The 12,135-nt window shown below is 53.4% G+C and overlaps 2 protein-coding genes across 2 annotated transcripts; both read left to right on the forward strand.

Annotated features, from left to right (window-relative positions):
• Positions 1–7,334: 7,334 nt before the first annotated feature.
• LOC131043330 (uncharacterized) lies at positions 7,335–10,171 on the forward strand (the record flags this gene model as incomplete). The annotated part of the gene is made up of 1 exon (XM_057976529.2): positions 7,335–10,171. A coding segment is annotated over exon 1 (1,683 nt), but the record flags the coding sequence as incomplete, so codon positions are not given.
• LOC131861108 (uncharacterized) lies at positions 10,128–11,744 on the forward strand. The gene has a single exon (XM_059214918.1). It carries the CDS (start codon positions 10,232–10,234, stop codon positions 11,672–11,674), a length of 1,443 nt encoding a protein of 480 aa, XP_059070901.1. The 5' UTR covers positions 10,128–10,231; the 3' UTR covers positions 11,675–11,744.
• Positions 11,745–12,135: the final 391 nt, after the last annotated feature.

Below are 12,135 nucleotides of genomic sequence, written 5' to 3' on the forward strand. Positions count from 1 at the left end.
TGATCGCACTCGACTGGAGAGGAGCTCCCCGGCCCTGAGGTGGTCGTCGCATTCGTTCCCTGCTGCCCCACTATACCTCTCCTCCTCCCACCCACCCCGAGGGCCCCCCCCCCTCCGCCCATAGCGCTACGTCTGGAGTATACCTGATTGGCGGAGCATTGATTGTGCGTGGTACCCCCCTACTAGATTCTAACTTGGGTCGAATCTTTCCACTCCAGATCTATGCGGTTCTTCCGAGTTATATAGGTAGGGGGCCGAACAGAGAGTCGGAAATGAGAGGAGCGAGATAACCAACAACTGTTTCCGGTGTTGAATGTGGGATCTTCGAATTGCCCAGTACAGTCAGAGAGTAAGCCCCTAGGGAATGGGAATGCGACTACTCGCACGGGCGCCATTCTTTTAGATAGGGCTGGATAGCGTGGAGAGCAAAGCACAAGCTACGGAGAGGAATAATCCTCGATTTCCCCAGTTCTATATAGTAGGGGAAGTGCCCGTAAGGAAGAAAGCTGCTCCATGGATAGCACCCCCCCACCCCTTCCCGTGGGGGGCCCCCCTTGATATAGTCTAGTAGGGGCTATAGATAGGGCGACCCCTATCCATAGTAGCGGGCTCGACCGACCCCTGGGGGCTGGTCACTGCCATTACAGAGAGGGGGCTCGACCGGGAGAGATAGCATTGATGCCCATCAGTAATGATTGGGAGATAGCCCCCACTGGCACTAAGGGTGCACTCGACCTGGAGAACTATAGATAGTAGGGCCAACTGCCCGGGGTGCTCGGTCCACTCTCTTCACCAACTGGCACTGAACCGGGGTTGGGTGGGAATAGAAGGTGCCCCGTGGGAACTAGTTCCATATGTTGTATTACATATATAATACAGATACCCTGAAAATAGTAGGGGCCCTTAGAATAGTAGGGCAAGCGGTTGTTCAGGGGCATTTAATCTGTTTCCGACATGATTCTTCCATCCCCAAATCCTTCCTCGTCCTTCTGCCCTGCAAGCTTCTGTCCCGAGTCCTGGGCTCATCGAATCTGTGATGATGAGCGTGATGACCTTCATCCTCCGGCCCTTAGAATAGTAGGGGCCACCCTGCTTCCATAATGGCAGCCCCACCCCATTCATGGTGGGTAGAGCAAGGAGCATCAGAATTGATACTCGACTCTTGCCCTACATGCCTTCCCTTCTTATCCCCCACCTCTAGCCTTAGCCCTTAGCCTTCCAACCGAGGAGTTAGAACTTAGCCGGTACCAAGGAATGGATCGCAATACGAGCTATACTGCATCGATCGGGGGGCGAGCACAGATGCTACAGTTAGCCCACGAGAGCTGAGGTGATCACCGAGGACCCTATTGCCACCCACCCCTGGGATCAATTGCTACCTTTCCATGATCGCCCGCCCCAGACAATAGGGATAGGCATCCAAGGATCCACTTCTCCTCTTACCCATCCCACTAGCTATGATCCAGAACCAGAAGCCGGGTAGTTCTATTTCCCACCCTGCTGCCCAAGAAAGATCATTTGAAAGCTTGGATCGGCTACCCCTTCTATTCCCACCCAACCCCGGCCATCCATCGATAGAGGAGAATGAACCTTAATGCATGCCATCATTCTGGAGCCTTCATTTGCATTGAATGTGCCGCAGAGGGCTAAGCCGTCTCCCCGGCTTTTCACGGAGTTGAGATTGGATGGCGATACACAAGGAGAACAACCTGGGCTTCGATCCACGAGATTGGCGAGGTGACCTCTTCCCACAGCGGCACATTCAATTCGGCCCTATCTTTTTTTGTTGTGAGTCCCAATCTCGGATGAATGGAACTAGATATGGTCGAATGGATGAAACCAGATATGGATCGGAATCTATACGTCCAGAAGCGGTGGGTGGACGAGAAGCCGAAATCGTTCAATCGTCGTCTTCTGGGTCATGCTAAATGGATGGGTCTGCAGAGTTGATCGAATGCGCTCGATCGACTAGGGATAGAGGGATGGGAGACGAGAGGCTCAACCTGCCAGGGATAGATCAATCAGATTTGTATTGAATGCCCTGCTCTAATTCCTATTCGCCTCACTGCCCCTCACAACCGGAGCAAGCAGCAGTGGCACGGGCAGCAAAGCACTGATGCTGCGGTGGGAAATGAGAATACCCGAATAGCCATCCATTGATTGATTCCAAAACAACTCCCCGGCTACCTTTTATCATGTCGCGTCTCAAACCGCGATTCATTGCCCGGCACTAAACATCATTCCCCCGCCCCCCTTCCATAGTTGTTGAATGCTTTTACACGAACACACGAACATCGACCTTCCTTATTCGAGGGATCTAATATAGCTGCTTCCAAATGGCGCCCTACTCTCTATTGGGAGATCCCCCTACTATCTATTGGCAATCGCGAATCTTTAGAAGACAAGCTACAAGTCTATCTCACCCCCACCCACCCCCGGGTGGGCCCCCATAACCATATGGAACCATAGGTCCATAGGGTTGGGTTTGTTCCCAGCAGGACAGAGGACTCTGTATTTGACCATAAGCCAATTCTTACGAAGCTTACCCCTCTCTATTTTTCCAAGAGTACGGAAACCGGCTCCAAGCAATCGGAAGACAACCCTTTCAGTCTCCATTGAACCCCATAGGCAATGGCCTCATTGGGTTTTAACTTGGAGTATAGGATCCGAGCGGAGGTGAGACATCAGTGTGGAGCCCATGGATCATTATCCGTTTGGTAAACTCACACCGAAACAAGGAATTTGGAGCGAACAACGTTAACTCCAAGTTGCCAACATGGCATTAGCCTGCTAGAGGTTGGGAACTATGATTCGGGATGCAGGGTGGTCAACTATAGCCTATAGAAATAGTAGGGGCCGGAGATAGATTGGTTTCAACATAGTGATTGTAGACCAGAGGGTCAGCGATCATAATGTCATCACCAAGTAATCCATAATTCCCAAAGAACCGTTCACCTTCCAATGGATAGCGACTTGGATAAACCATAGAAGCACACCATTGGACCAACAGGTGATGGCATAGAGAGAAGATAGCCCAAGAGCCATGTGCTCCCATATGTTGACCCTAGAACAGAAGGGGTTTCTCCAACCATTAAAAGTACCTAAATTCAACTGCACCCCTCCAGATGTTTCCAACTGACGGAGTGAGTAACGAATCCAGCATCTTTTCCTGCAGTATCAATGGAAAGCGATCAGTCGCTGCCTCCATATCTGCGCACCCTGCTTTGGATTTAAGTTCAATGGGCCGCGTTTGATTATAGGCACGGGAGGTATCCGAGCCCATGACCACCTCTATCTCGGCCGAAGGACCGATTGCATGAATGCATTTTCAATGGCAATGACCCGGACCAGGGTTTCTCGACCAACAATACGACCATGAGGTCCCCGCCTCTGGTTCACTGTTTGGTTTCAAGCATAGTTCATTTGCCCATGCAATCATGTTGTCAGCAAGCCAACAACAACAATAATCAACCTCAGTATTGGAACAATCGAGAGAAAAGAAGGGGTTCGCGATACGAAGTCACTGTACATGAACAAGTGACGTAGCTCTTCCCTCTAATGGACTGGGGGCCCGGAGTACTGGCCGAAGCCCCGGCTGGGTGAATTAAATCATCCAGAGTCCATACAGACATGAACTGTCGTAAACGTGGTAGGAACAACGCTTTCTCCAACCATTAAAGAAATCCTTTCTATCGGGAACTTCTCGGATAGCTGGGAAGATCCCTCCGAAATGGAACCGAATCGATCGGACAGGTAGGACTAATAGCTTATACACTGATAAAATACTAAAGTAGTATCGTGCTATTAGTAACCGCCTCTCGATGAACCGGCCGAAGAACCTTCCTATGAACAGCTGGGATACATCGAGGTATTCCCGAGCGTGTTAAAGAGATTGCTTTCTTACCGCCGGCACCGGGACACGGTCACCACTGAGAAACTTCACGAGAGCGGCCATCTTCAAAGTCTTCCCAGTATGCAACCGCCCGTCTCGGCGCCCTACTATTCTATGGGCCACTTAGAAATAGAAATACCCCCACCATTCTTTGGCAAGACCATGGGAGATCACGAGCGGAACTCTCATGAGAAAGGACAGCCATGACCGGAAATGTTCCAACATTTCCCACCGAGACTTAGAGCGAATGGCAACATTTCAATTAATCATATTTAGTTGAAAGCTCCTCGACGATTCCGAGAGTGTTCATAACTCTCTGGTCGCGTGGTGCCTTTAGCTCGCCCACCCACCCTTCTTCTCGGCCCTTCCTCCCAACCCCAGGGCTCGTCGATTCCCCGGGCGGGAATTAGAGTCCCGCGCATGGGGTCTAAGGTTTACATACCATTATTGGCCCCGACTCCAGATCCGGTGTTATACCCAAATATGGGTTGAAACCGAAACAACCCCAGTATGTTACCTATTGGTGAAGGTCAACATGCAGTGCTCATACAAGCCTACCTCAGGAGATTACATCTCCTAATGGATGCAATCTAGCTCCACAATGGAGTTATGGTTGCAAAGTCAGAAATGACTTGCCCACACTGCATTGGAACCAGTGTTCCAGATGCAGGTGACCATAAAGTAAAGTTGACCAAAATAGCAGTCAACTAAGCACCTAGACAGTGGATACTCAGTGAATCACATGAGGACTCCACTCGGGACACTGAAAGTAGTGGAATGCGCCCTACAATTTTATGGGCTCTGGTTTAAGGTGATACCAATATTAATTGTTGAGATCAATCGGTATCAGGGTTAGATGACCAGTGATCAAAACAGTGAAGTAAATTCGAGGTTAGGATCACGGACGCCCCATGGCCTTTCGCCTTTTGGTGAGAAGTGTATTATATACGGATTAGCATCGATACCACTTATTCACGGTGTGCGGTCCGGATGATTGAGCAATGGTCAGATGGACCGACCGATGATCCTTTGGCTCAAGTCCCTCTCCTAAAAAAGAACAGAGTCTCCCATCTATCCTCCGCCTTAGAATAGTAGGGGCCTTCCTCCCACCCACCCCGCCTATAGAATGGTAGGGGGGTGGGGGGCGTGTGTGGGGATGGGCGGGGGGTTCTATTGCCCACCCCAACAAAAATAGGTAGGGGCCCGACTTCCTACCGGAACTCAAACTATAGAATAGGTGGGCCTCCCGTTCCCTACCTTTCCCACTTGGTGTTAGTAGTGGGGCCCCTTTAGAATAGTAGGGCCTTAGAATAGTAGGGGCCCGGGGTTGGGCCAATTATAGGATAGTTGGGAATCTATAGTTCCGGCAATATCAAACCCCACCCAGCCCGATAGCCGCCTTGGCCGGAGACCGCCGCCTGCAGGTCCTCACTTGCCCCTCCGGGGCAAGGGGCAGCCCCAGCAGCAGGAGCCGGGGGTACAGCATCAACACCAGCACCGGTAGCAGGACCATCTGTGGTGGGGGTAGAAGATCCATCTATTGAAGCGGCACGAGCAGTTCCAGGTCCGGGTTGAGCGGGCGGTTCAAGTAGCAGTTCGGGATCTCTCCAAAGAAGGAGTCCATGGTTCTTCGATGCTCCTTTTGGTCGACTAAGATAGCAGTAGAGAAGGACTCGCGATTACTATCTCACCGATCAACATCTTCCCAGTGGACCGGGCAGGCTATCACTTGGTGAATCGAATCGGGCAGCAGGGTGGGAATAAGTAGGTTCCATAGGAAGTCCCTATGCTTCGATCTGATCCCTGCCTTCTCGCCCCTATCTTCGGGGATCGAATCCCGGTGCATCATAAGAGGTGGGAGTAGCGATAGTACCAGTGGCACGAACACGAGTTCCCCAGGGTGGTGGTTTAGGTACTTCTCTTCGACCGATGAGACACATGCGGAAAAGGGATTAGCATGTCTCAAATAGCATGCATTCTAGCCCGGGTCTATTCAGTGCCATCTCGCCCGGCGCACAGAAGGAGTACCGCCGATCTGGTATATGTAGTAGCCGACGAATCATTGCAGATCAGCAGTACTCTTCCGTCCGGATTATTCATATGCGAACGGCTACATTCCCTCGCTCGCCTCGACCTTAGAAAGAAGCTGTCGTGTATTCGTATCTCTCTACTGCCTACTGCCGAACGGATACTAGTGATGCTGTGGCTTCAAAGACGTCATCATATAGGTATTAACGACTAGTGGGAGAGATAGATAGAGGGTCCCGATAGATTCGACGCCTTTGTTTGGCTGAGGCGGCAATTGAGATCGGATCGATGCAACAGCAGCCAATGGAAACAGAACTCCGAATCGGTGAAATCGAGTCGTTAATCTGTATATGAAGATGAAGGATCTGGTTGGTCCCACTTCTTATCCATCAATAATCTAAAATAGGGGCCGCCGCTACCGATCGAGATGCACCGGGTCGAGAGGGAGCTGCATACCATACAGGGGCTGGCAATATCGATATTGATATCGATGGCTCGACTCCTCGAGAACTCGAGGGACTCCTCAACTTCCAATCTCTCGCTCTCGCCCATCGCTCTTTATCAATCGCCTTTTCCCTTTCTCGCTACTAGTTACTGGTCAACCATGAACTCGAATGGGAGAAGGCCGGTTCGACGACTTCTCCATTTGGAGAGCTAATTGCCAGTTCTGCTCTTTCCCCAACGGCTTCTTTCCGACCTCGATGCATCAGCCCATAGAATCGTAGGGTTAAAAGGTGGGAGCCCGGCCGGGGGTTCCGGTGACTTATTCTCCTTGTCCCTCTCTTGTTGGAGGGGAACAGTAATCTATATAATGAGAATGAAATGCCGAGAAAGATGGGCTTCATTAGCTTGATCGGGCGAGGGCTAAACTACACTCGTCAGCTTGGATGAAGAAAGCCGGGCCTGTCTCAGTCCCAGTGTGGTCCGAAAAGACCAGCTCATGATCATGTCCAAGCCTCCTTCCCCACTGCGCCTATAGATAGTAGGGGGTCCCCTCTTCCTGTGCCTAAAGCTATAGATAGTAGGGGCCCCGCCCTACTCCCTCCTAATATACCGGTCCCCGAGGCTTTAGAGTCCAAGTGACTTTGGGCTTGATCATTGGAACCAATCGTTATTACATACGAGAGGAACTGACCAGTTTCCCGACAACGAGGCACATTATCTAAAGGTATCCCTCTTGGGGTGGGTGGGAGGAGGAGAGCCACCCACCCACAACTACCTGGCGTCGAATAGTAGGGGCCCTCGGGAACCAACTGTTCCCTTTCCGGCTAGTTTCCGGCCCAACGTCTCCTCCGGAACTTGGGGACCCTATTCCCACCCACCCTCAGCCGCGGGTTCCCGGGTGGGAGGACAAAAGAGGTTGAGGGGCTTTACTGGGGGGAATTCTAGTTGCTCTCCCGCCCGATTAGAGGGTACCGCCGAACCAACCGCCATCTGAAACTCATGCCCGAATAGCCCCACCCGCCCCCTACCCCGGGGGGTGGGCATGTTACGTATAGATAGAATCGAGAGAGGGGCCCCCGCCGGCTGCCATTCATTCTGCTGGCGAGGAATCGATCCTCCACCCTATATGCTATGGCTAAAAAGGGCAACCTGCCAATCGAGATAGAAGGGCCGAGATCGACTAATAATGATGCAGGATGGGATGCCGCCCTATAGTAACTCTTATGGCGATCGATGTCGGATTATAGACGTAATACGGCCTAGGCCCCCGCGTCACTTTCCACCCACCCAGGGTGGGGGGCGTGTGTGGGGCAGCAGGGTGGGGGGTTCTATTGCTCCCCCCACCCACCCCGCTACCATAGAATTGTAGGGGCCCCCCCATAGCGGCAAGGGGTGGGGGGGAGGCAATAGTTCGGGTGGGGGGGAATTAATGGTTATCTCTGTCTTGGTCGGGGTATCCTCGGTGCCGAAGCATCCTTGGAAAGGGGTTCGCTTGCGCTTGGGGGTTTGTCCGTTAGGAGTGTTCCGAAGAGGAGGCATCCCGAGTAGAGGGGAGCACTGGTAGCGTAGCTGTCCCTGCGAGAAAGGGCACTCTTGCTCTGCCTCCGGATCGGGTTTCCCTCGTCCTTCGGCCCCCCTACTATCTATAGGGCCCGGCACTATAGCTAGAATTCCCACCCACCGTCCCCATAGAATTGTAGGGCCATAGAATTGTAGGGAGCCCTTTACGAGCCCTTTAGAATAGTATAGTAGGGGGCTAGCCCTACTATTCTAAGGGGCATGCAGGGTGGGGGGCATAGTTATCACCCTGCAGAAGAATGGCAGTGTTCATGGGGATCTTAGGCGGGCTGCTCAATATTGTTACGTTGAGATCATAGCTGATAGCGGGGAGCGGCTGAGATCATAGCACGCACCCCTTTCTTCATTCATTAGTCCCCATTCCCACTAGGGCATTTCATCTTCTCCCCGTAGGGCCCTGGCGGCCGGCGCCCCACTATTCCCCCCCCCCACCCGGGCCCCGGCACTAGAGTAGGGGGGCTGGCTATGGCCCAAACTATGGGCGGATAGTCGGGTCGGAGCAAAAAACGAGCCTTGCTCTCTCCCCTTTCCAAATCACTCGCTCTCATGACGACTCCAAATGGTAAGTCCCGACCGCTCACAGTAGTAGTACCGATAGAGAAGATAATGAAAAGGGCGATGAGAGCGGTACCCGAATCCATTTACGATCCCGAGTTTCTGGACACATCGCACTTCCGCCCGGGTCGAGGCTGCCACTCGGCCCTAATACGGATTAGAAAAGAGTGGGGCTATTCGAATTGGTTCTTGGAATTCGGCATCAGCAAGTGTTTCCACACCATCGACCGACATCGACTCATCCCAATCCTGAAGGAAGAGATCGATGGGGGGGCGGGAAAGAATAGTTTGTTCTTTCGCCCCATCCATAAACGAGGACCCCTATCCAACCTATCTATAGTGGGGGCGGGGCCCCTACTATCTATAGGCCAGCGGGAGAGCACTCGCCCCCCCACCCCTACCCCCACCCCCGCCCCCACCCCTACCCCTATCTTGAGAGGCGGAGGCGGAGGCCCCCTACCCCTATATTGCGGTCGAGGAGGACGAGGGGGAGGGCCCCTATCCACCCTTTCTATAGTGGGGGGGGGCTCTCGACCGGTAGGGAGAGGAGATCGAGGACCCTCGACCGATAGGGAGAGAGGGATAGGTCACCGCCCTTCCTCCGTCCTACTCTCGGCCCTACTGGGCAACATCTACCTCCACAAGCTCGATCAGGAGATAGAGAGGATCCAACAGAAGCACGAAATTCCGATTGTTCAGATCACCAAATTGGTTCCTAGTGACCATCCCGATGACCGATATGCACTCAATCGACGTAAGGCCCTCGACCGGGAACTCAACCGACGACGTGAGGCACTCGCATTTTTGCAAGCGGGAGTGAGCGATGGCGAACCGCTCGTCCGACCCTCTCCCCCCTATCCTAATCTTGGGGCTTGGGAGGACGAGGGTCCGAAGGACCTCGACCGACAGGGAGAGCGGTTCGCTACGCTCACTCCTCGACCTCCTCGTCCTATCGCCCTATCTATAGAAGGGGTGCCGCCCCCCACCCCCCCCTTCTATAGCCCTTTCTATAGTGGGGGGGTGGATAGTTTGGATAGTTGCCCTCGACCTGTCGGTCGAGTGCTCTCCCGCTGGCCTATAGATAGTAGGGGCCCCAGAGGGGGCGCCTTTCTTTCAATAGGGGTCCCTCGATCTATCGCCCTATCTATAGCTATTTTAGAGAGGTGGGGGGTGCCCCCTACTATGGATAGGGTGGATAGTGTCCCTAAAGGCCCTCGATTTCTGCAGCAGAAGAGTGATTCACTCCTTTTTAATTACGCTCCGTTCACCCACGAGAATCCGCCTATAGTTCCCACCCTGCTTCCTTATTCTAGCAGGCTAATTAATAAGAACTCTAGTTGGGAGGCCCTTTATCTTCCTCCTAATTCCCACCCCTATTGGTCGGTCGAGTGCCCCATAGGGGGCCCTCGATTGAGAAATCAATCGAGTGGTTCGCTATCGCTCACCCCTCTCCCTATCGCCCTAGGGGGGCCGCCCCCCGGGGTGGGTGGGAGGAGGAGAGGCAGGTTAGATCTGGATAGTTCGGATAGTTGCCCTCGATCTCCTCGACCCAACCAAACCCAACCCACCCCCCCTACCCCCACCCCTCCCCCTACCCCTATCTTGAGAGGCGGAGGCGGAGGCCCCCTACCCCTATATTGCATTGGGGGCGGGGGCGGTCGAGAGCCCCCGCAATATCCCCAACCCACCCGGGCTATAGATGGCCCCCCCCCGCAATATGGAGGTAGGGTGGCTATGGATAGTTTGGATAGTTGGGTGGGAGGGCTTAATAGTTGTGGGGGGGGCCGCTACTATTCTATGGATAGTGGGGGGCCTGAAGGAATTAGGATTCGTTACGCGCGATATGCCGACGACTTCTCACCGGGAATCGTGGGTACCGTAGAGCTCCTGAGAGGAATCCAGAAACGTATCACCCACTTCCTACAATCCGGCCTGAACAGCTCTTCATCAGGATTCACAACCATAGCCGCACGGAGTACGGTAGAATTCCCCGGTACAGTCATTCGGGAAGGGGCGACTCTCTATAGTCGGCACTCGACCGCCCAAAGGCCCAATTCTAATTCTTGGCGAGAGCTGGAGAAGCGTCGGAGGGCGAAGCACCGTATCCATCTCACAGCTTCCCACCTACGCTCCGCCATCCATTCCAAGTTGGAGGACCTAGGGAGGAGTATCCCGATCCAACGGCTTTGTCGTCGCAGCGAGCAGCTCACTCGACTGCTCGACCAACGGCGAGTCGGGCATCGATCCACGTCAGGCCCGGTCGTCGGCCCTCTCCCTCCTCGACCTATCGCCCTATCTATAGAAGGGGTGTCGCCCCCCACTATAGACAGGTTGGATATGGATAGTTCGGATAGTTGGGTGGGAGGGCTTAATAGTTGTGGGGGGGCCCCCTACTATTCTATGGTAGCTATAGAAAGGGCCCTACTATATAAAGGAGGGAGGCCCGGCGGTCGAGAGCGCCCCCCCCACCCCCCCTACTCTAGTTATAGTCTGGATAGTTCTATCGGACGAGTGCTCTCCCGATGGCCTATAGATAGTAGGGGGGGCTTTCTTTCAATAGGGGTGCCTCGACCTATCGATCGAGAGCATAAATGCCCTACCGGTCGAGTGCTCTCCCGCTGGCCTATAGATAGTAGGGGGGGCCCTATCGGTCGATCTCATTCACGAAGTGCAGTGAGCGGCAGCGAACTAACAGCGGGCAAATCGGCCCATCAGGAATCCAGCAAAACCCAGATCAAGGCGCCTGTGAGAAAGATACTCCAAAGGCTTCGAGATCGAGGTATCATTAGCCGGAGAAGAGCCTGGCCGACCCACGTGGCCTGCTTGACGAACGTCGGCGACGAAGACATCGTCAATCGGTTCGCGGGCGTCGCGATAAGTCCCCTGTCCCACTATAGGTGCCGCGACAACTTCTATCAAGTCCGAACGATTGTCGACTACCAGATCCGCTGGTCCGCTATATTCACCCCTGCCCACAAGCACAAATCCTCGGCGCGTAAGATCATCCCGGAGTACTCGAGAGACTTACACATAGTCAATGGTGGTAAGACCCTTGCCGAGTCCCCCAACAGCATAGAGCTTAGAAAGCTTGGACCCCTTACAAGTGAAGATCTGGACTATCTAGACACGGAGCACGCGTACAAGACCTCATATCAGGTGTACATACGATATGCATGAAGCGATCCGGCCGGATGCGTCCGCCACCCACCGCAACTATTCCCTATGAACACCCGAAGGTATTGGTATTATCGGCCGATTGGTATTGGGTTGGGCCTATCCACCCTATCTAGTGATGACGTTTCGGAGTACAGTGAGCGAGTATTCGTACCACGTCCCCCGCACTAAGGCAAGCAACGATAGCGAATTAACCAATTAGATACTCATTCGTTTGGCTCTCAGATCAATAGGGGCGGTTTAAACCGGAACGAGGAAAAGGTATCTGCTGCGAAGCGCCGGTAAGGCGTTCTCACCTGTCCCACCAAAGAATCATGGAGGTGCACCCCTCAACTATGATTCGCTCGTTCTAGAGATGAAATGCGATCACTGTTAGTTTGCAGCCGCTCACTGCACCCCCCTACTGTATAAAGGGTTCCTAGGATCAGCGAGATAAATACCCCACTTCATTCTGGTTCACTCCG

Source organism: Cryptomeria japonica, unplaced genomic scaffold, assembly GCF_030272615.1.
Source record: "Cryptomeria japonica unplaced genomic scaffold, Sugi_1.0 HiC_scaffold_22, whole genome shotgun sequence".
NCBI classification, from domain to species: Eukaryota; Viridiplantae; Streptophyta; class Pinopsida; order Cupressales; family Cupressaceae; genus Cryptomeria; species Cryptomeria japonica.

What these genes read in the sequence shown, in the direction of transcription:
- LOC131861108 (XM_059214918.1), top strand. Translation starts at nt 10,232, where the DNA reads ATGGATAGTTTGGATAGTTGGGTGGGAGGGCTTAATAGTTGTGGGGGG.